We start from the raw sequence: 24,625 nt of genomic DNA, 5'->3' as shown, positions 1-24,625 counted from the left end.
TCCCCCATGCTACGCCATTCTGGCTGAACGATTTTGAGCACGGAGCTTGCTAAGCTCGTATACGTCTCCATCTGCCTCGTCTCTATCTGCCTCGCTGCCTGCTTAACCGCTGGTAAAATGTCTCTCTCTCCATCCGACTCATAAATTATATTCGGCATCAGTATTGTCGTGGGTCGTCATTGGGTGTGGTGTGCTGTGCCTTCGGAACACAATATCTTGGTTTTCGTAGCAAATCTGTCTTTTGTTTTTAATCACGGATGCTGAGCACAGGCCCAAAATGACAATTGTCCAGCAACGAACGGCAGAATTGAAGGTGTATTAGATAACGGTAAATATTTTTTTTTTAGTAGAGTATGTAAAAATTTCTTGCTTTGATAAAAAGTTGTTAGGAAATTTTAAGTAAAAAAAACCTCTGATAGACCGACACGCTGGTTTTGTTTTGCTAAATTATTGCTAAAGGTTTTCTCTATGGTATTGTGTTTTTTATGCATTTATATGGTGGGAATTTGTTTCGTAGTATTGTTTTATCATTCCCGGCGTTCATTATCGCGGCTGTATTTAGGCACAAGTGTTATTATGCTCTAGCTGTCTTAATTGCTTTCATGTATTTGGGTTTCAATTCGGTATGTGGGTCAGAAAAAATCTGAACAGTTAAAAACATACACGCGCACACACACACAACACAAACAACAATGATCTCTGTATAGCCTTAGCAGACTTTTGCAGCAAGTGCTCTTAGCGAGTAGCACCTTTGAAGGCCGGTAAGACACACAAAGGGATGGACGGCCAGCGCCACGCCTGACCACCCCCGTCTCCCCAGTGGTGATGTTTACACATCGCACCAGGTACTCATTTGAGGCTGAGTGAACCTACACATACATACACTCATATAAACATACACATAGGATATGGCTGCGTGGTAGTGTTATTGTTGCATTCTCCACTTGGTCCATTCTAAATTACTGGATTTACAGTTTCTGGCTACAACCCTTCCATGTCCTGCATCTGCAAATCACGTGGTCTGCATTAGGCCAGACACTAAAGAGCCTGTGCCATTGTTCTCCAGTTTTATCGCTATTTGCTGGAATCGAGATGCTGCCATGTGGCCTTGCAATCCAGATGTCGTCGGTTCGAGATCTCAAGGCGTGGCATTCAGAAGAGTGGCCATGTTTCTTACATTCTGGGCATGTTTCTTAAATCCTCTTGGCTATATCCACCCAGCAGTACACGTGGGTACGCACTACAACTAGTCCATCAGAAAGTAGTGTGTGGTGGGGTAAAGCGTGAGTACTTTCACCTTTTCCAATACATCTGTGTCCAGAGTGGAAGAGTAGGCCAAAACACACTTAAAAGGGGGCTCTCAAAGAGCCCGCTCTAGCCATTCCATCAGCCGTGGTGTGAGCAATACATTTCAACATGCATACATTTTAGGGCTGTACCTTTTTTTTCCTGGGATTGAAACCCACATCCCATTTGATTGCATTGTTAGATTCCAACTGAAATGACCAATAATATATTGGTAAGCATCCTCTGGGCTTTGGGGTAATCCCCTATTGGTCATACCACCACGGAGATATGAAGCAATTATCATCTGGATTACGGTATAAGATTATTCATACAAGATTAAGGGGAGGAACGGTGGCACGGTGCTTGGAGCACTGCGTAACGAACCTGACCAGCTGAGTTAGATTACCGGCCACTGCTGACGTTACTGACTACTTACTTCTGAACACATTTTTGGATGTTCCATCTGACTAACCCACACTCTCTTTAGCATGGCGAAGTCTCGTCAAACAACTACACCCAGCATTGAATTCACAAAGGGCTGTACATTTTAATGCAACATTTAAACTTGTTTTTTTTGCGACAGATAACAGCACATACATCGAGTAACTCTGGGCCTTTTACTGCATATTCACCAGACAAACGTTCGGTAAATTTAAATATCTTAGGCTAAGTTATGTCTTTTTTTCATGCCAAATATTGCTTTTCCAGACAAACGGAAACCCCCTGTTCCACTTGTGCAAAATAAAAGAAATGGAACGACAATGAGACCTGCGCGAGACCTGGAATGGGGCTGAAGGGATGATTTATCGCTGCAGCTGCCAGTGTTGTTAGCCAGTAAATTATGGATGTGTTTGCGGGCGCATTGGCCCGTAATCTGTTTTTTGTGTGTTTGTGTTGTGGGTTTTTGCAGTGGGTGCCATCCCTTAACAAACCGTCGTAACTAGCAGTTGGTAAACCCTCATTAAACTGGGCCCTTAAAACATCTGGCTTCATTAAACAGTCATGCTCTCGCTTCTTTTGTGAGAGAAAAGTACCAGACTTGCTTTATTTTAGAGAGTTTATCTATCCTATGTAAGTTAACACTAATGCTTGCAACATCTATGCTTTCTGCAGTGATATTTTAAAGGGGTAGCATTTGTATCCGTGTGTATGTGTGCATGTGTCATTTGTGTGTTCATGTGTGTGTCGATGTATGTTTTGTTTGTGTATGTTTATGTCCGTGGATGTTGTGTGGCAGTGTTTGTATGTGCAGACGTGTGCGTGTTTGGTAATCTGTGTGTTTAGGTACATGTGTGTTTATGTAAATGTGTGTGTTTATATGTCTTTATGCTTGCAACCCTGTGCCATGAAAGCAATTTTAAAGAAAACATATTCGTTTTTTTCCCGTCAATGCTGCTCTACTTTAGCGGCCTCAGCGATGCCTCAGTAAACTAACCACCAGCATTATGCTTCTCATTAGAAAGGCAATTCGGGTTTCGTTTGCCCTGCGCTTTTAATTCAAACTTGTCATATAAGAATACATTCACGAGCACCTTATCAATAAATAACCTTGCTTATTTACTCAAAGCCATTGCGCCTCAAGCCTTACATATAAATCATTTATAATCCCCCTCTCCAAAAAACCCTCGTGAAATGGTACGCGCATTCCCGTAACGTGCTCGCCCCCTCGATGTGAAAATCACAAAACACAACCTTTTGCACGTGCTTGTAATGCTTCGCCGTGTGACCACCGTCGACCTTGCAGAGCCCTTGGTGGGAATACTTCAGCGGGTTATTGCTGACAGACCGAAAATGAAAATGCCCCTTTCTTGGCTACACGGGGAGTCTTGAATGGCTTTGCAGTTCAGTCACGTTTTGAAAATTTCATACGCTTGCTAGTGGGTCCCCCCTGGATTTTTTTTTCTTCTGCAAACCCGTGTCACGAGCCGACAACGCATGGAATTTCAGGCGTATTTTTTTATCCGGCTGAGGGGTGGTACACACGGTACTTTGCTGGTGCGTTATGCCGTCACCGATGCATCCCGCCAACGCCGCCCGCTACTGCTGCAGATTTGTATGATGCGGGCTAAGAAAGAATATTTGTACGTTTAATTTTAGATTTTAAACTTTTCTTTTTGCAAATGCATTTTGGATTTCGCTGCTTAGCGCAGTCTTTCCCCCTCCATGCTTCGGTTTTTGCGAAGGCAGTGCATTTGTATGGCTGCAGTGGCTGCGTGTGTGTTTGTGCAAATTGGATTTTGGGAAGAGGGAAAAATATGCATGCATATTGGCTGCATTATTCATACCAGCGGAAGCATCCTGCCTGCATTAGCCGAAGCTACACTCGTATGGCTATATAATTAGCATTTTGGCTTTTTTTTCCTGAAAGAATTGTGGACCAAAGGGAAGGGTTCTTTGTATGGATTTGTTTTAAAACGTCAACCTGAAATGATTACGGTTTAATAAATAGCCATCGCATCTTGCAGTATGTACATTTTGTACGCCGCACCTATGTAATAACAAATATTCATCGTGACGTGTGGAATTTTTGCAAAGAATAGTATTGCAAATGTCTTTTTTTTCCCCCGACCAATATTGCTACTTGCAACTCTTGCTTTTGACCGTGGTTTTTTGTGATGCGACACACAACGCATCGCCTGGCCGTGTGTCAACACGGCCATCATGCTCACGCGCGCACCCTGGCGCTGTCATTTTGATTAAAATGGATTTTCACCAACAGCAAAAAAATAAACCTATTGACTTGACGGTGAAATCCCTTGTAAAATCAGGGTTTGTTTACCTCCTCTGCTGTTTTGTATGATCGTTCTGTTGATAATTTCAGATATTCTTTGATGCCTTGTGCTTTTTTGTGCGTGTTTTTGGCATTCAACCTAGTATTATGTGCCTTTATTTATTTAATAACGGGTCTATATATATATTTTTACAAACACAAACCCCAGTCTATATCAGTGTCGTTAAATCAATTGTCTGCGCATATCATGCGAGTGAGCCATCTGTGGATTAGCGTGGTGTAGATGAAAATCGGGTAATTGTGTTCTCTACCCGTATTGATTTTTGTCTTTAATGATAGCACCTAAGGCCCCCGTGGATAATAACAGTAAGGCAGCTATTGCGAGCGGGCACATATGCAAGTTGGAGGTGTATCCTGTGTGAACCCAGCACAAACACGGGGATGCAAAGACAATTCCGTTTGGTTTCAAGCCTTAATTCCTATTCAATGATGAATCCCAGCCTTTGTAATCTGCCATCATAGCATGTTTACCGTCAACCCCCCCCCACCACCCCTATCTGTCTTTCTATTTCTCCCATTACCATCATCCTTTTTCACCTTCCTCTTTTGTACGATATTGATTGGCAGCTCTGTGCACGTGTGGCCTGCTGTATGTTGACACGCAAGCAGCTATAGATGAGTACAGAAATGCTAATTGTTTGTGTTGGCGTGTCCTGCTTTCGCACGTGTCTGTGTTCTTGTATACGTCTGTGTGTGTGCGCGCGCGTGTACGCGTGCAATTGTGAGCATGTGAATGCTTCTAAATTGGCAATTGGTTTAAAGCCAAGGGGACAATGAAAGCTTTTATTTGCGCGTCGACCAGTAATCGTTTTCAATGCCGTGCTGCAACCGTAAATAAACGCCCGTGTAATTAATCCAAAAGTAGGCCCTAAATAATGCACGCCTACATTTGTTTACATCCCACATCGTGCGCACATTTGCACGAGCGTCGGCATACAAATCCGCCGCGCGCACGGGCAACCAATTCCTCTGCTGCGCGCGTTCACGGACGCCTCTCAAAGGATGAGTGGCGCTCATGCATTAATCATGGTGAGACGAGCCACAAACAACGGGCTTGTTGTTTTTTTGCAGTCGTCTCTCTCACCTTTCTTATTGCTTTGTTATGTTTCTGTCCTGGGTAATGATGACAGCACGGCGGAGTGCTCCTGCCGGTGAAATCGCTTTTTTTTTACTCACAAACATCAGACGGTACCGCTGCCCCGGGGGTGTCCGTGTGTCTGCTCACAGCATTTGGCGAAAGAGGAGGAGTCGGTGGGGGGGGGCGTGTGGAAGAAGGGAGGAGATGTGCGGGGATGCAGCAGCGTGAGGGGGGGGGAGATTGGTGGGGGTGCATGCTGGGAGATGATAGAAAGAGGGAGAGGCATGTGATGTGCGCTGGATGGACGACTGGTTTGAAGGCAACTTACGAGAGGGCCGGGGTGGGGGGCATAATATCTAGGAGCAGTGGTTCCCAACCTGCGCTTGCAAATATAACGAGATTTTATTTTAATGTGTGCAAAATGTGTTGTCGGTGCATGTCGGTCCTCAAAAATGTTCTGAGAGTTGACGGTTGTGTGCCGGGCCACTCATCCGGGGAAACACTGATCCTAGGAGGATGCGCTGGGGACACACGTGGGAGAGGGGGGGATGCATCTGGTGGATGAGACAAATGCGATGATGCTCAGTGGCACGGAAAACCAGCCACGAGGGGAGTTTGCTGAGATTTTGCTCGGGCTGCCCGGCACATTGAGCAAGCGTGACGTTCCGGATTTACGTAACCTTTGGAACTCCATTGTGGTGGATAATGAGAGGGGAAGCTCTGGACCCAGCCACCCACCCGCAAGCACTCGGAGTCACGTTGACAATCCGAAAGCCATCGGGCGCATAACCCAAGAAGTGTTTACGTTCCATGCACGGCCATGGTAGCAGAGATTTCCTTTTTTTTAGGCGGTTCGTTGGTGAATCACGCGGATTTCCCTCTTGTCTGGGACACCTGCAGAGTGTGTGATTTATATGGCAGGACAGCAAGATGGTTGTTGACTTATTCGCAAATATATTTCCACACATTGTTGGGTGCTGCAATTGTCGTCGCCACACAAAAGCTTCCTCATGCAGGATCCTCCTGTAAAAAAAAGTCTTCTGGGGTAAATGAAGGTTTTTAAATCCTTTATATTAAGTTCGCTTGCTTGTGTGCTTGCTTGCTTGCGTGCTTGCTTGCTTACGACCGTGCAAATCTTTCGGTCGTTTTTTAACCCACTTCCCGTGATCCAATCGAGCTGACATTTTCCACACAGACTCGTTGTGCTAGACAATTAATGTTCGTGAAAAAAAATTCCCAAAATGTTACACTTTTTAGGCAAAATTTTTTTATTTTACATATATTCAAATAGAACTCATTCCTGGCTTTGGCTGAATGTCACAGTACAAGAGCCCAGAGCGTAACCCCTCCACAGGCCGTGGCGGAGTAGCGCAGTTGGTAGCACCCTCGCTTCCCATGCCAAAGGTTGCGGGATCGATCCCCGCGTCCTCCACAGGCGAATATATTTTTAAATCCTTTATATTAAGTTCGCTGCCACGCATATAAAGGATTTATAGTGAAAAACTTTGTTTTTACGGGTTATACTTATTTTGCTTGTATTATTGAAAATTGGTACAACTGCGTTGCTTGCATGCAGGTCTTATTCTTCTTCTTCCTGGCATGTTTCCCACTTAGCTGACGTCTGCCCTTCCTCATCCTCTCTCTCTACTCATTCCTCTCCTGGCCATATTCACATTCACTCCACAGTCTTTCCTGGATAAATTAAGGATTGCTAGTGTTGGGATGCTGCCACTGTGCAGGACTTGCAATCTAGATCTCCGGATGCCGGTTAGGTTTGATCTCCCAGCGCGGCAGTTGAAACAATGAGGCAAGTTTATTTAAATCCCACCCCCTCCCCAACTGCGTCTGTCCACCGACCATTATAAACCGCTCCACCACAATTAGTCTATTGGCAGGTCACGTGTGGTGGGGTAAAGTGTGGGTACTATCATCTATTCCCAGACATCTTGGCAGTGTGGAAGAGTAGGCCAAAATAACTCGCTTTAGAGGGAACTCTCTCGAGCTCCTTCTAGCGGATGCCATTCTGCCAGTGGAGGCATGAGCAAGCAATTGCAAGGCCTCGGCCTATACTCTTGAATAATAATTTGTACACTTTTGCAAATTACAACTAAATTTGTCACATGTCCCAACCACTGATATGAACACAACATTGCCTTCGTGGTATGGCTGCAGCTGTTGTTGTCGCTGCGTGACGGTGCACGTTTGTGGCGCGGAACTGGTCCCCTCCATCCACACGCGTAGCCTCGGCATTTATTCCTGCGCTCACACTCGCTCGCTCTGGCTCGCTCTCGCGGTGCCTCGGAAAGTTCCGGTCATCCTCGCAGCAGCGGCGTTTGGCTAGCCATCGAACAAAGACGGTTATCGCATTGCGCCCTTTCAGATGCGCTTTTGCGGCCGTCCGGAACGCCCTCCCTTTCCGATATTTATAAAGTCGGAGGTTAGCACGGTTGGCTACATACGGTGCGAAAGAAGTTCGACTTGCATACAAGTCGAGTGCTGCAAGCCCTTCTGGTGATGAGAAGATGCGCGCGGTGCCCTAGTGAGTCCGGGAATAAGAGCCAAGTTCTCTAGTGTGTGTGCCGCAGCAGGGCGAGAAGGGACGAGAAAGCCCGGCATTAGAGGTGCCCGTCCATCACTGAATGCACGGGGGGGGTATGCACAGCTAAAGTAGGTCGGGAAAATGAGAGCACCGGGTAGATTGCGGGAGGGAGGCAATGGGATTTGGTGTAAGTAAAAAAAAAATTATCTCCCAAATGGGTATCCTGTTTGCGTTATCGAGGCGGGAGGGGATTTAAGAAACTTGCCCGTCGTTTCGGCTGCCCTGCCGGGAGATAGAATCGAAGTGGCCGTGATGTAGCGGTGCTAACGGTGCTAACCGTTACACCACGGCAACTGTTACACCACGGCAGCGGCCACCCCCTATAATAATAATTATTAGGCACGTAAGATTACATTTGCATATTACTCAAGCACCATTATGCTGATTTGGTGACCGCTCGCATGAACTGTTGCGGAAATTGTGATTATTACATGTATTTTTCATCAGTGTCCAGCTGCTGTACACAATGTTCCCAGGATATCGGGAGTCCTCGGATGGGCGAGTGCGTGGGATGAGTGGTTTGGCTCCCGCAGGCTGGCAGCCCATTGTGGCTTGACCTTAGCATTGAGGACAGTTCTCCAGTGCTCTGCCAAGTCTCTCTGCTGTTTACTTGCGTCTGCGTGTGTGTCTGTTTATTATGAGTGTGACCATTGTGGTAATTTTATTCTTACTACTAACACTGGTCAACACACTTTTTCTGGTATAAGGTATTCCAACGGTATTAAGGTAATTTTGGGGTGCTGATTCCAAATCTGGCATCAGTTTTTGTCTATCACATCAGGTTTTTGAGATATCAAATATTGCATTTTTAATAAAAACTGCAGAAGAAAAATATTAAATAAATGTGGATATCTGCATAAAATGATATTATAAACACTATCCTAAAAATACAGCACCATATCTTAATACTAAAGCAGTCACTGACTCGCAACAACTTGGGTAAAATCAATGAATATGGGGTATGCCGATAGCATAAAATGAGATGTGATAGAGCAAATCTGAGATCAGATTTGGAATCAGCACCCTGAAATTAGTCTAAAACAGCTGCAAAAGTCCAGGCCAGAAAAATGTATATATTTTTTGTTGACCAGTGTAATAGGACGACCGCCAGCTACTCCACAGCTCCGTGTAAATTCCTGTGCGGACTTACCACCCGCTATGAAGTGGGTGCTGCTATAGGTAACGGTGAGCACACTGAACTTGCAACCATGAGGTCGCCGGTTCGATCTCCCGGCGTGGAATTTGGAAGCAAATTTAGTAATCCCCGCAACCACCCCACCTCTCTGTTCACCCAGCAGTATAAATGGGTTCACCACAGTTAGTGGGTTCTCAAGCCGCGCGTGATTGATACTCTCTCCTATTACAAAAGAGGTTTGGCCGGTGTGAAAGAAGAGTAGGTCAAAGCACCCTCAAGGGAGGGGTTTTTCTAGAACTCCCTATCGCCGAGGCCTTTCTGCCTGCAGTGTTGTGAGCAAGGAGTCGAAGAGCTACACTTTTATATCTTTTATAGAGGGGATAGTAGAGTGGTGGGTGCAGCAGTCAGTACTGCACTATGAACACGATGATATTCCTGGCGGCAGCCAACGTCCGTGGCAAAGTGATATCCGGGATAGTTGTAGGCACCCCTTGCACCAACTCGTATTCCTCTGCACTTCGCTAACCTGCTCGACGAACCAGTGTGGTGAAGTATGGTCATCGGTGGATTGACAATGGCCTGTCACATGGCCAGTGGATGCTCAAGACGCTGATATAATTTTCAAAAGAAGGTCATTTTATGCTGACCAAGTTGCCCGAATTATAAATGTTTCAACATTCGCACCAATAAAATATTACACAATTTGAAACAAAAAAAATCTCTTATTGTCATTACCAACATTATAAAATGTCAACATTACATTTAATCCATTATAAATATGGCAATAGTAATGCTAATAAGATTACAGGGTCCTTAATTAGAAAGACAAAGGGAGCATGGCAGGATTTTTAATGAGTGTTGTGGGTGGCGGCGGTGGGGCTGGGTGGGAGTGTGGGGGGAGCGATCTGCAATGCACTTACCTTTTCTTTGAAGTCTTCACAAACAACTTGAGCCATCTGTTTTATTAAACGGGCAAACAAACCATCACGCACGCTGCCCGTCCATCCGTCCCTTATTTTAATTTGTTTCAAAAGGACCGCGAGAGAGAGAGCGCGCATCGCGACTCTTAATTAGCGCGGCCCCATCGCGTGCCAGCCTGTACCGAGCGCTGTGGCCAGCCGGAATTATATTTAAACACGGGGGGGGGTGTTTAAAGCGTCACCTTTGTGATTCACAAAGTGCCATGGGGCTGCGACGATGACGGTTTCAGAGAGTCACGCCCGCGCGTTACAGCCCACGAGGTCCGGAGCAAATAATCTAACCGACGGCCCCTGGATTTGCATGTCCAGTGGGCTGACCATTGCACACCACTGTCACAGCATCCGTTGAGCCCATTTCAAGTTACTTCATTTTTCAGTGGATGCATTTCGAATCTACTTACTACACACACACACAAAAAGCGGCGGTGTGTGTTAACATGCACGAATGTAATAAATATTGTTTTTAGTGGGGGGGGGGGGATTTTAGAAGGGGGAAATTGCCCCCTCTCAACACTGACATTTAATTTTGGCGAGCTGAGAGCCGTTTGGGCAAAGGCAGTCACACACCAGCCTGAGTAACGACCCTCATTAATCCCCCCCCTCTACCAGCCACTCTTTTCTTTTACACGGCACCGCTCGGAGTGGAAGGATACAACACTCACCCCTCTTATCAAGACGTGTGTGCTTTTATCAATGTGCTTGTGGGGGCACAGCTCTGAATAAAGCGAGTGTGATTATTACCTGTCGCCTGTATTAATTAGCCTTGAAGTAGATATTTAAAAGCCCAACTGAATCGTCGAGGTACTCGAAGCCTTGAACCGCACGCAACCGAAGGATTAGGTCTATGTGCATGTATGCACGGAAGTCGTGCTGCGTACACCCAACCAGTTTTCATTTGCGTGCGTTTTCGGAAAATTATATTTGAGATCATGAAAAATTCGCTGCAGGCCTTCGGATCATCTGCTGCTGCTGGGTGATGGCCTACTTACCCCGTGACAATCACGAGAGTTGTTTGACAATAGTACACTTCGCTAGTCAGTGTGGGCTAGTGAATGAGTAGTTAGCCATGCCTGGGGGAAATATATCGATGAACGTGTATATTTAATTTTACGTTATTCTCACGATTGTAAATTACGTGAATGGAAACCGCAACGTTTAACGATTTATTATTATTATTTGAAACGGGAACGCTGTGTTTTATTGGTGAGCCACATGCGGAACAAATTTTCCCCGTGAGCCGCTGCGTCTGCCGAGTCTGGTCTCCGAACATCCGTGGGGGGATCCCTAGACCCCCCCCCCACAGTGACGGATGTGGGGATCCGCCTGTCGGCTTCTGTTGCTTTGCTGTGCGGGGATTTCATAAATCTGCTGCAGCATTTTAGCAGGAAGTCTGATGGCAGCTGGGGAATTGAGCTCAGAAATAAATATATATATGAGAAGGAAAAATAATGACGATGAAATGAAATGCACGTGTAAAGGAGGATTAAGGAGAAAAATGCCGTATTAGTCTCGCGTGCCTTGTTTTCGACAAATACCTCTGCACATCCCGTTGGTGTGAGCTAGTTAATTTCGTTATTGCATTGGAGCACGCGCTGTCTGTGGTGTAGAGCTTGATACCAGATGCTCGTTTCAAAATAAATATAATATGTCATGAGTCTAAAGGAACACCAAGTAAATTTGTACAAAAATATACAAATTGGCGTCAAGAAACAGAACGCGCTATCCTCCATTGTGCTCGGACCTTCTTGCACGTATCCATCTTACGGCTGTTTTGAAACTTTATTTCCCGTTGCACTCAAAATATGCTGCACCCAAAATACACGTGGTCATCATCAGCCAGTGTCTATCCGCTGCTGGATGAAGGCCTTCCCACGTCTGTCGCCCTCTCTCCTCCGAGCCCAGCCGCTGCCCACAATTCGTCTCACTCCTTTCCACGCGAATTGATTTTAGGCCGCTCCATCTCCACGCGCGGCCTCGAATATTTAAAATCGCTCCGTGCAATGTCAAACGATGCTGCCCCCCGCGCACGTGATAATTACCCTCGTCCCCTGGCCCTTTCAAAATAGCCCTGTCCCGACTTGTTCTCATCGACGCGGCACACACGTCGGAAATGGGTTTGTGTTCCCCGGTAATTGAGGAGGTCTTTGCTTGCCTGCATTACCCCGTCTTTGTTTTAAAATCCGCCAGCTCCGCTGTTCACGTTCGCCGATGCAGACGTGACTCGTTGTGCGTTGCACCAGAGGTGGCAGGGGCAAGCGATGCACTGCTTTACACGAGTGTGTATATGCGTGCGAGTTGCTGCCCGATTGTAAAATCATTGCTAGGCAAGTGTCTTCTGTTGCCCTTCACCGACTCGCTTGGATCACACAGTAACGATGTGAGTTGAACTTTGATGAAAGATCACTGTGCACGACCAGGCGAAATGTACGTGTGGACATGTGTTCAACTTCTTTCAGACTGTACGTAGCCAACCGTGCTAATCGGAGGTGCGGAATAGGCTGCAGGGCTATAATGTGGGCAGCAGTGAGAAGTGCAGCAAGTGCGATCTGCACTGAACAGAATGGTGAAGTATGGTCATATTACCCTCACCGTCTGGCGAGGCTCTCTTCCAACATTGGATCGATAAAATGTAACTAATTTGGGGGTTATTTGACCATACTTCACCGTGCCTGTCAGTGCATGTTGGTCATGACCAAGTGACGTCAAGGCCTGTTAGCAATTCAGAATTTGGAGATAATAAAAAAAATACAATATAAAACATGTTTTATGAGTAACCTGTAATTTTTTTTTAAATCGTGTCAATAAAAAAAAACTCTTCTATGCGTGCGACGATCATCATTGTTCTGAAGTGGTCTTTAAGTTAACCTAAATAATAAATAAATCATGCTTGCCATCTAGACGCTTACCATCTGCTTCGTGGCGATGTTCCAGGTGAGGGTGTACTGTAACCGCATCGCAGAGGGATGTGTCACGTGAGTGTGGGCGATGCGAGAGCGTGGATCTTCCCCAGCAATTAGCTGCCTTGCCCACGCTCACTTTGCAGCCTGCCACTTGGCTGTGCATATCAGTGTCGTATGCTGGCACAAGTAGAGCTCCATGTGGGTGTATTTAGCTGCGTGAAAGATGTGTGTGGGGGCGGGGGGCAGCGGCTATGAACCCCGGCACCCCGAGTTTGATTCCAGCTCGCGACCAATGACTGTGATGCATGTGCGTAACCAATTGTGCTAATCGGAGCCACGGGAATTATGAATATTTGAACCGGTCCCCCCCTAGGTCGACTCAGCTTTAAATAGTATATTGCTGTGGTGTGTAAACATTTGCACTGAGAGGACAAAGGCGTCTGAGTAAAGTGCTGACCTCACTACTCCATCGTGCCCTGTGCCGGCCTTCATAGATGCTTGCTTATCGCACTTGCCCCGACAGCCTATGTAGGCTATATTCAGGAGATAATTACTGTTGTTATGGCTAGTGTCCTACACACACTCTCATTCGCAACCACATGGGTTCAATTCCCTGGGCCTGTACGATGCCAAAGGAAATATTTATTTGGACCTTAGACGGCAGATGGATTGTATATAGATTGTAGGTGGACAAGGTGAGAGACAATGATGTGAAACATGGGATTAACTAATTTGCCAGCAGGATGATGTTGATGATCATAATAATCATGATGGTCGCGATCATGATTACAGTCGTGACCATGAGTGCTAACTGCCCATGTAAAAAAATAAATCTATATTTGCGAAAGTATATCTATTTCCTGCAACCATCTTAGAATGTTATTCACACTAAATATAAATATATTAAGACATTTTCACCATCCGCTCTCCTCTAAGCTCGTGGTGACGGTTCGCTGACAAGTAGTTCAAAACACCAGTGGATCATTATTATTGCATCTTTATGAACATACATCCACGGCTAAACGTTGCAATACTTCCACTGTTCGCCTTCTGGCGTTCTCTGGCCTGATACTGGTCAGACGAGGCCCAAAAGAAGGCTGTCTATGGTGTAGACCAATCAGTTTAAAAGACAATGCATACATTATACTGGTAGGAACCTCCTGGTTACACCAGCCCACAGGGGATTATTGTGTCCGTTCATCGTGCATCCAAAAATGGGAGGGGTGGGGCTGGGTGGAGAGGGGAGGGTGGGCAGGGGCTGGGTGGGGAGGGTTGGGAGGGGCTGGGTGGGGAGGGGCTGGTCACCCCGTGGTGCCCTGATAAAACTCAACGTTTAACCTACTCACGCCGGCTTGTGCCCGCCCTCACAGTCGGCCATATTTGCGGAATACACCACGCCGCGTTGACCCTGGCCATTGACCGAGCAACCCAACGTTCCTACCAGCTCCCTCCGCAGCAATGTGTTCAGAGCATGCGTGTGGTTAATGCAGACAAGATTCCTTGCAAAATGTTTCTTCCATTTGGTGTTTGAACATCTTAACACCTGTTTTATTACCATAAAGGGTAAGACCTACTCTTATTTTTTCATTCTTTCACGCCGAATCGCACACATGGGGTCCGCGTCTTTGTGGGGTGCGTGTGCGCGCGAATCCGTCCGTTGTGCAATCCCCTGTGTCGGTCCGTGTGTCTTGAGAGTGCAAAACATTTCCTGGATTTTGTTTTGGGTTCTCCGCTCCCCACCCCACCGTCACCCCGTGTAGTTCCCCTCTAGCCCCCCTCACAGCGCCCGCCCCCCCAACCATCGTCTGCCTCCCATTTCCTGGCCACAGTGTTTCCCCTAATTAACGTCAACGCAACCTCTGAGGCAACGGACCGGAACAGAGGGAATTACTGTCGGGATAGGCGCGCAACAGACTGCGTGCTGCTACTCGTGCCAATTATAAAAAAAAATGTTATTCACGTATGACGGCGATAACTGTTTATTTAAATGTGTATGACGTACGTACCCGATCTTGGCGAGCATTGAGAAAAATATGTCGTGTTTACGCCAAAGAAGCGTTTGGTAAATGTGTGCTTTATTTATGGAGATGGCTCCGATCCATGCGGAGTGTTGGTTAAAAATGAGTGTTGTATAAAATATGTATTTTAGACACATATATAAATCAATTAATTGCAACAGATATTCAGGTTGGGAAAGAAGTGGCTGATGATTAGAGAATATTAACTTGTTTTAAAGTATCGGTATGATAAGGAAATATGATGTCTAATTTGCACATTTGAAACGTAGGCTACACATGGCTTATCTATGAATCCCTGTTACTACACTGTTTAGAGTTACTGACAACATTAAAATAACAATACAAATAACATTTTACAACCCTAGTCTATCCACTGCTGGATGATGGCCTCCTCCATGCCGTGTTGGTCATGGGAGTTGCTGAACCATACTTCACCATACTGGTCACTGTAGATTGGTGGAGAGTGAAGGCGCCCAAGAATGATTCAGGTATCACTCGAAGCTGACGTTTTAGCCCTCGCCAGGAATCAAACTCTTCTCTCCGGGTTAACCGCGCAATGCGCCCCGACCACTGTACCACCGTGTCCGCAATACTTAAAATAAATACGTGGCATCTGCGCCTGTCCACGGAAGCAGACGAACCACGCTATTAAAACACGTGCATGGGATATCGAGATAAAGGGGGGGGGGGGTAGGAATCTGTGCGTGGCTTTAAAACGCTCCTGCGCTTTCTGAAGTCTGCACATGATTGCGGCGGCGCGTATCTTAAGACGATGAGCCGCGTAATGGATCTGAGCAGACGTAGCTTATTGCAATAAATCACAAAGATTAACGTCTCCGGAGCAGCAGATAGGACGGTCCCTAAGGTCGCAATCGTGAGAGAGCCAGGAGGGAGGGAGAGCAGGGCTGGGGCCACGGGCGAACAACGCAGCATCTCATTAGGACAGCGTTAACAGAACAAACTTCGTGTCTTCTCGGCAATGAAGCGGCGCGTAATAAAACATCTCTCGACATTAATTGCGGCTCGGCATTTGGCTGCTGATGTCCTCATGCCCATAATGAGATAGTGACGAGTGACGATGATGGCGACGACGATGATGATGACGACGACGAGATTAGTGATGGAGAGAGACAGCGGATGTGTTGATGTCTGTAAGGTGTGCACTGCTCCGATTGCGTTGATCAAATCTTCTTTTCACATGGCAGCTGCCACGGTAGTGTGAAGGTCAGCACACCGGACGTGCAACCCCGAGGGTCGCCGATTCAATTCGATCTCCCAGCGCGGCAGTTGAAACAACGGGAGCGAGTTTATTAAATCACCCCACCCCAACCACCGCCTCTTGTCCACCCAGCAGTGACCTGGGTTCACCACCGTAAGTCAATCGACAGATGCGTGTGGTGGGGTAAAGTTGTGGGTATTCCCACCACTTCCAACGTCTGGCCAGTATGGAAGAGTTGGTTCAAATACCCTCCAGAGGGAGCTGTATAAAGCTTGCGCTAGTGAAAGCCCTTCCACCAGCAGTTGTGTGAGCAAGCAGTTACAAGGCTGCGCCTTGAACTTTTCTTGTTTTACCTTTCCTGTGGCATCATGGGATATGATTCCTTGACTCAAAAAGGGGAAAGCAGTTACGGTCTTGTGCTTAATGAAATCACAACCGGCAACTCTCCACAACCTTTCCGTTCCAACATACCTCAAACCCGCACAACATTGGCTGCACATTGAGGTTACGGAGGGCGAGTCTGGTTTGAGTTTATAGTGGGCGGAGGAAATCTCTCCCCAGCTGTCTACGTAGGCGACATTCCCACAATTGGCATAACCCGCATTTTAATTCTCTTCACCCCCAGCCCTGCTTCTTTGGGCAAACTGCATCTATCACGGTGTCACTTTAATTCCGTTTCTTAGATAGATTTTTCCACTCTTCGGGTTATTTATAAACTGCATTTACCATTCAGCATCAGCAGCGCCCCCTCTGCACCGCCCCCCACCCCCCCCTGCTGCCCATCCACCACCAAAATCAAAATGAAGCTTCCCCGTAATCAAATCGCGGGGATGTATGCTTGAGAATGCAATTAGCTTTCTCAAAAATTAGATTACGGAACTTTCGATTGAGGCTATGCTGATTAAATAAACGACACGCTACCGGGCCGGCAATGTGATTAAACGCCCGTGATTATTGTGTGGCCTCATGGATCGAGCGAGGATTTCCCTTTTCATCGGCCCCCCCGGCGCGGCGCGTGGAGTCTGCGCGAAAAAATGGTCTCGTGTAGCGTGCCCGACTGCGCGGCCGCCGGTGAGTGATTACCCGCAGTGTGTCTCCCAAAAAAAAAAATGCAATTTCTCTCCGAGAACAACAGAAGGTCCCATCCATCACGCCAATAGGCATGCCGCTTCCTTCCTCAACCTGCTTGGCATTTCGGCTCCGCACCTTGGGGGTCAGTGACTGCGACCGTTTAGGAAAGGTGTTCTCAATCCATTTTTAGGTTGGCAGCGGATGGCTCAGCGGTTCGCGCGCTGCGCTCCGAGCTCCGAGTTGAGCGCCGGACTGAATTCGATTTCCGGCCGTGGCTAACGTTCAGCGGCGAGCGATTTTGTCAACCGCTCTTGTCGAGCACACAGTCACAAAGTTACAATTCCATTAGCATATAGATGATTACATTGTAGATACAGTACGCATTAAGCGGGGAGTAGTCGTGCGGTGGTTGGCGCACTCCCAACTATAAACGCGGCAAACTGAGTTCAGTTTCCATCAACGGCTAACATCAGTCGTGAGCCAAATCTGAACCGGTGCCGAGCCACCAACTTTGTTAACCTCCGCTGACCAAGCGTGGTGCGGTACGGTCAAACAAATCCTGAACTTGCCATGACACGAGGAGGCCTTTATCCCGTCGCCGATTGGCAAAGTGCCGTAAATTCTATTAGCACAAACGCAGTTAATTGCTATTGCTCTGGCGGTGTATGCCCGTAAGGCAGAACGTTGGAGGGGATCCTGGAGTGTGAGGCTTCCCAGCCGTAGGAGAAAGCAGTGCGTCAAGTAGGGCCGGTCGCCTCTATGGCTTCGCAAGTGCTGTTGTTGCCTGCACATGGGGATTTATTCGGTGCACTGCACTTTTTCTCCACCTCGGGCAAAAGGTGCTCGAAAATTAACGAAAACAAAAGGGATTCGTTCTCGGTCGAGGTTTTTGCCCGGATAAACATTTAATATAGCCGCATTTTTTTGCGTAGTCGAACAGCAGTTAGTCGTTAAGCACCGTGCTCTTGTGCGTGGATGACTGATGTGCGGTGGATTTTTGAACGTAGATATCAGTTAGCGAACGTACATACATACGTATCAAAACAACAAAATCAACGCATTTGGCAATGACAGTGCCCTGAAAGAGAAAAAACAAATGCCTACAAAGTTTTGGATACTGGCCCTGCTTAATGGCAAGATGGGATAATGACAAACAGGGGCCACTGCCTGGAACATCGCTTTCGATGTGGAATATTTTTTTATTGTGCTTGTGCACCGCTGCCAGCGCGATATCACAGCAAAGATTGCGACTAATACAGTGCAGATACGCTGCACTGGCTTTGCAGGCCTGCCTTTCAGAAATCAATGGCTTGCCTTTTCACACCTTCAGAGACCCCCTTTCACCACTCGTCTCCAGAGAGCCGGCACCCTGACAGAATCGCGCGAGCGTGCGAGCGTGCGTGCGCTCGTTACGCAAGACGGTCAGCGTGAATCTCCAAGAGGCTTTCAGAACCCTCTAGAACGTGTTGTTTTCCCCGTTACTAGTAACCGACTCCACCGAGCATCACAAGTGGAATGTTTGTATGTATGTTGTGTGTACGTTGTATGGATGGATGGATGTTGAAATTCTTTCCCGCTGTACGTAGCCGACAGTGCTAATCGGAGGTTGCGGGGGAAGGACAACAAACTGAACACAAAAGCGCAGTTGTAAAGAAATGGGTTTTCAATCTAGATTATTTAAAAGTGCAGAGCTCCAGTGACTTCCTGTCGCTGCTGCTGCGAGGATGACTGGAGTGTGCATGCTCCTCGACGAGATCGGCGAGGTATTAACGAGATCAGCAAATGTATACTCCACAGAAGCCGGGTTTCCTAACCAATTCTCGGTTTGCAAATTTTGAGAAAAAATATTCGCAGCCCACTCAAGTTGATGCATATACACGTTGACGCTGGCACTACCGCTGTGCCGTGCGACTCAATGCGCGATCGCCGACGTTTCGCTGCACGGCGCTGGGGAACCTTCTTCAGGAGCTGACGTTTTTGGAATTCGGTTCCTTTGGCAATCGCTGAACGCCAAAGGTGCCGAGATGAAATGGCGAGCGGGTCGATGAGGTGACGAAAGGCTGTTGGCGCCATTGGGTTGGGGGACCTTCTGTTGTTCTCGAAGGAAAGGCTGCGTCTTTGGGAGACGTGCTTGTTTTCCGGAACTGAATTTCTTGACTTCGTTCTTTCTGAAGGAACTCCCAGCCGGCATTGCGGAGCGAAACGTCGGACGTCGTGCCGCTCAACTCGAAAACACATCGGAGAGCTAAACCACGTTCGCAATTAACGCCAAGGAGCTTTGGGGTGGGGGTGATGCTGGGAAGGCGATCTCTGCAAATGCTGTGACAGTGATGGCTTGCCATGTTACGGTGCTACCCAAGTCGTGGTTATGATTATTTATTATTAAAGGAGATGTCACGCGGCGGCCTAGTCGGACACATTTCTACACGGCCACACTTATTATTGGCATATCTGCGCCACAGCGAAAATGTGAATCAGCTGTCAGATGTTGTGGGAGGTGAAGGGGCGGGGGCGGGTGGTGGTGAAGTGGTGGGGGGAGGGCTCTATTTTAAAAGATGTCCGTGGTTGACATCCCAGGAGACTCGCTTAGAGGGGATGTGCTCTCCACTGATTGGAAGAGCGTGCCCCATGAGGCCACGCGTACCAGTGTAAGCGTGCGTCATAGGAAATCCCTTGCCATGTGATGTCATAGGTGTGTGTTTCCATTGCACGCATGGGCACACGCGTGCAAGGTGCGGCGTTGCAGCGCGCACACGTGTGCGCGCCGCGTGTGCGCGGATATCCTGCGACGAACATGCTGCTACTATGGGATTGTAACGCACGCACGCCAGTGGGTTTGACGTGTCTTGTGCAAGAGTGTGCAGCCACCGCCTCCTCGGTTCGGTTAAATATGAATTCATATTATGCATTTGTTTAAAATAAATCCGTAATCTTGTTACCCGATGCCAACCCTGTTCTTGATTCAGGAAGGCCCCTTCTTATGCCGCGTGGGTCATGGGGGTCGGTTGACCCTACTTCACCACGCTAGTCGCATTGAACCCGGCCATATCTAGCATTGGTTTGCGAATGATATTTGAAACGGTCATAGGCTCCCCCCTCGGGGAGTACACGACGCAGGTGTGTGAACATTGGAAGTTGGGCGGGCAAAGGCGGCATCGTCGGTGATGGCCACAACACCCACCATGCCCAGACTGAACACGTGCTCGCTCACAGCTCATTTCAACACGTCCACCTCTGTGACTCGTAGTCAATTGTTGGTGCCGGATTTCGTGAGCAGAAAATACGTGTCAGTGCGCTGAAGCGGTGATACATTGGCACGTTCGTCGACGCGATAACGCCGTCGATTGGCTTTTGCCGGAGCAGCGGAGGGTTTAACGACACACATTTTCCGGACGGGATCTGAACCATGAATCAATGGTGAATCGCTAATGGCACCGTTCGCCGTCCCCCCTCTTACCACCGCGACGGTTTATTAATGTTCTTTTGCGTCTGTGTCCGTTTGTGCGTAACGGCTGCGTCGTACAGACAAGCAGCATGAGGTGGAACTTCCGGCGCCGACGACGACCAAAGAGAAGGAGAAGAAGAAGTCGCGACAGCCCATGTCGCACATCAGCGGAGTCCGCAAGCTCACACACAGCTCGAGCCTCACGCACGCCTCCATCCCGCGCTTCGGCGTCAAGACCGACCAGGAGGACACGCTGGCCATGGTGAGCTTCCTGTCCGCCTGCCCCGGTCACTCTTGTCTCCGTGTGCCTGTCTCTCCCAGTCGCCGTTGTGTCTACGTGCCCGTCTGTGCCAGTCGCTCTTGTGTAATCGCAGCCCCGTAATCTTGGGGAGCTGGAGGGGACTGACCCCCCCCTCTCCGCCCCTGCTGAAGACTCAACCCCGCTGCTAAAAGTCTGAAAGGCATCACTCCCTTTATCGTACACACGGAAAGAGAGCATTGGCTGTGTACACCCATCTAGAGTTTTCTTTTTTATGCCCCTTTATTAAACAAGGTCACGCTACAGGGTCGTGCCCAGGGTGTCACGTCTCACTCAATCGTATCTTGAAGTTGTTGCTGAACTGGAGTAGGTTTGCACGTGACTTCTTAGTCGCAGTCAGCGGCGAGAAATGTACTGGATGTGGTGTGCCGGGTACATCAACGTGTTCTGGGCAGCCGATCCTAGACCGAGATTACGACAGTCTCTTCTGCCCTGTGTTTGTTCACTCGTTCCCGTACGTCCCGGTTGCTTTTGTGCGCGCGCGCGTTTTTTGTCCCAGTTCTCGTGTCTCGGTTGCCTCTCTGTCCTGTCCCCCCCCCCCCGGTGGTGTGAACGCGGCTGTCCCGCCTCGTTCTCCTATTGCACGCCACGTCTTTTTCTCTCCCGTCTGCCAAACTCTGCGGGTCACTTTCTGCTGTTCCTTTTTATTGAAAAACCGCAAATCCCAAACAAAGAAATAAACCCCCCCCCCCCCAAGAAAAACAATTGCCACGTTCGTCATTACAGCACTGCCTTTTAGAACGGAAACAAATCTGTAATAAACTAAATGTTTTTTTGGGCACTGGCCCCTTTTGCAGAAGGTTAGCCTATTATATATTGATGTTTTTTTTCTTGACATCGGCAGGGCTAATGTCGAATGTGGCAAGTAATTTTATTTATTTATTATTTGTGTTTATACACTGCTGCCAATTCAATCCCTTAATACTTACCAATACCTGCTTTACTGTTTTGTAAATACTGTCGTACGTCAGTAGCCACTTTTGTACGTCATTGCCCGTAGGAAAAAAAAACTCAACCTCATTTCTTCAAGCGAATTTCATTGTAATTGTGTTCTGTTCAAAATAGGAATTTATGTATTTGCGTGTCATCATTATGAACATCATTTTACTCCATCAGGGCAAGATGTTTTCCACTGAGATTGCCACAAACCAGATGTGCGTCTATAGCCCTGCCGGATGAGAATCACTCTGAAATATCAGTCAGAAATATCTGAACTGGCCCTAGACCTCCGTCAGGTCAACTTGGCCTCTAAATGTGTAATCGAGTGTGGTGTGTAAACATTGGTACTGGGGAGACAAAGGCGACTGGGCACGGTGCTGGCCACGCAACTCTTTTGTTTCGGCGTTGCACGCTAACAGGCACTTGCCTCGGCCGTGTGTGTTGCCTATACGGGGGATCTTTGCATTTGTGTTCGTTTGCGATGTTCTCACACGGCGCCCTCTGACCCCCGCGTGCTTTGTGTTCGCCAGGAGCTTGACGATGTCAACAAGTGGGGGCTGAACATCTTCCACGTTGCCGAGTTTTCGCAAAACCGACCGCTCACCGTCGTCATGTACGCCATCTTCCAGGTACGCTCGCGGACTCTTTGGGCCATTATCGTTGTCGTGCCAAGGTGCCAATGACGCACGCTCAGGTTTAGGCCTCGCACTTTGGATGCACCGGCGGTGGCAGACTGTGGCCCAGGCTCACTCCGGTAGTCAGTGGGTGCCCTGCCAGCGAACCGTTCCTCAGCGGTTATTGGTCAGCTTACAGATGGGATTCTCAAAGTTTACCCCCCCCCCCATTTCCTGATAAGTTCCACTCCCCTATACTTCTACTAAATCTATGAAGCTATTGGATACTGGGTTGGCACTCAGTCTAGTCTTGACGCGGCAGTGTGTGTTTATCGGGTGCGGCACGGCACACCCCCAAGTATGCCGTGCCGGGCTTTATAGGTGATCGCTCACAGCACTTGCCCCAACAGTCTGTTCAGGCTATACGGGGGATCTTTGTCGTTATTATCGGCACGTTCAGCATTGGTGGCAACTTGTTGAAGGGAGAAAAGTGCTAACTCACACGTGGAGTTTTTGTTAAAGATATCTCACTCATATTTTTGGGGTTTCTCTAGTCAGGAATATACCAAACATCCAAAGCAAGATCCTTCTGAAAAAGGATCCTGGTTTGGATGCCTTAAGCATCAAATTGACGCTTTCAAAGCTCATTGGGTAACCAGGAGGCCAATAATCGAGACCGGCATTGGAGTGATCTCCACGAGTCCGGGCAACCGAGCGGAAGACCGAAGTTCAGATGTCGTGGTGCTGTCAGGGCAGGCCGCGGAGGTCGCTGTGTGTCTACCGCGCAGCAGCTGCGGGATCTGGCAGAGGGAAGAACGCATTGGCAATGAGGTGGAGATTTAGAGTATTTTGGCTGCTGTTAATTTCAACGTGATGAGCGACTTCGTTGAGCTATCATTCGTGATAGCCAGATCGCTTCTGAAAAAGAACTATGAAGCTCGGTGAGCCCTTAGCAGGTAAAATAAAAAAAGTTACATTTTGGTGGTGGCATCATCGGCTTTGGGCCATGATTACCTCTTGACCTCGATCTGTTATTGTAAAGTTTGTGTGAGATCAGCAAGGTATTGTCGTTCATTTGTGGCAAGCTTCATCGCAACGGAACCTTCGAAGCTTAAAAAAGTAAACTTCAGTAATCGCTGGTCACTGATAAGTTATCGAATCATTAATGTGACACAGATTTCTTCACAACAGTGTGCAGTATAAAAAAAATCATCATTAGCACCAGCTGTGATCTATCAATTTCTGAATGAAAACCTGCCCAAGCCAAGGACTGTTCCTAATGGAAATGCTGAATTAATGAATGAATGGTTTAATGAATTCATAAATGCATGAATGCATGATTGCATCAATGGATGCATGAATAATTGAATGGTTGAATGCATAAAGAGGTGCATGGATCAATTAATTGATGCACTAATTAATAAATGCATGGGTGAATGAGTGCGGGGATATGATGAATGATTGCATAAATGAATGCATTAATCAACGATTGAATGCTTGCTTGAATGACTGAATGAACGGACGCACGCACTCAAATGTTTCCAGTGTCTTTCTGCCGTTTATCTAAAAATATTTGGGGGGAGTGGCCAAACAACCGACACGCACGACGGCCAAAGTGGCCACGACAACAACGAAGCATCATAGCCCCCTCCCCACTCCACCCACCACCCCAAACACCGACACGTGGGACACTCACATCCTCCCTTGAACCCGGGCAGGAGCGGGATCTGCTGAAGACGTTCCGCATCCCCGTGGACACGTTCATCACGTACATGATGACGCTGGAGGACCACTACCACGCGGACGTCGCCTACCACAACAACCTGCACGCCGCTGACGTGGCGCAGTCCACGCACGTGCTGCTCTCCACGCCCGCACTCGACGTGAGGGGCCGCTCCTTACGCACGACGTCGCCTCGCGTCGCGATGACGGGTTATCACGCCGGCGGCGGCGTCGGCGGCGTTCTGCCATTTCGCCGGGGGGGGGGGGGGGAACCGTGTGCCGTGTTATCGGGGGACGCGATGCGGCGCCCGCGGTTAGGAGCCGTTTTGCACCGCTCGTCGCAGCAGAGGCTCGCGGTTCATGTCCGGCAGGCCGCCCTGGTTATCGCCGCGGGCACGTTAGCGGTAAATTAAAACGTGGCGCCGTCTGCGTCGCAGTGGACGTGAAAAGAATCCCGTGAGACGTCATTGGAAAAGGGGGTCGGCCGTCGTGTGCCGGGGGCGTCGTG

At 48.1% G+C, this 24,625-nt stretch overlaps 1 protein-coding gene across 3 annotated transcripts in view; it reads left to right on the top strand.

Moving 5' to 3' along the window:
* Positions 1-24,625, top strand: part of LOC144941094 (3',5'-cyclic-AMP phosphodiesterase 4C-like) — a 294,498-nt gene that overhangs the window by 252,754 nt on the left and 17,119 nt on the right. For all 3 annotated transcript variants that reach the window (XM_078867573.1, XM_078867571.1, XM_078867572.1), the window contains 3 exons: positions 20,604-20,785; positions 22,312-22,410; positions 24,114-24,278. In XM_078867573.1, coding sequence (XP_078723699.1) covers positions 20,604-20,785; positions 22,312-22,410; positions 24,114-24,278 — 446 coding nt within the window. The remainder of the gene's footprint in view (positions 1-20,603; positions 20,786-22,311; positions 22,411-24,113; positions 24,279-24,625) is intronic.

This window comes from Lampetra fluviatilis, chromosome 24, assembly GCF_964198595.1.
Source record: "Lampetra fluviatilis chromosome 24, kcLamFluv1.1, whole genome shotgun sequence".
Taxonomy (NCBI): Eukaryota; Metazoa; Chordata; class Hyperoartia; order Petromyzontiformes; family Petromyzontidae; genus Lampetra; species Lampetra fluviatilis.
This window is presented reverse-complemented; position numbering and strand designations above follow the sequence as displayed.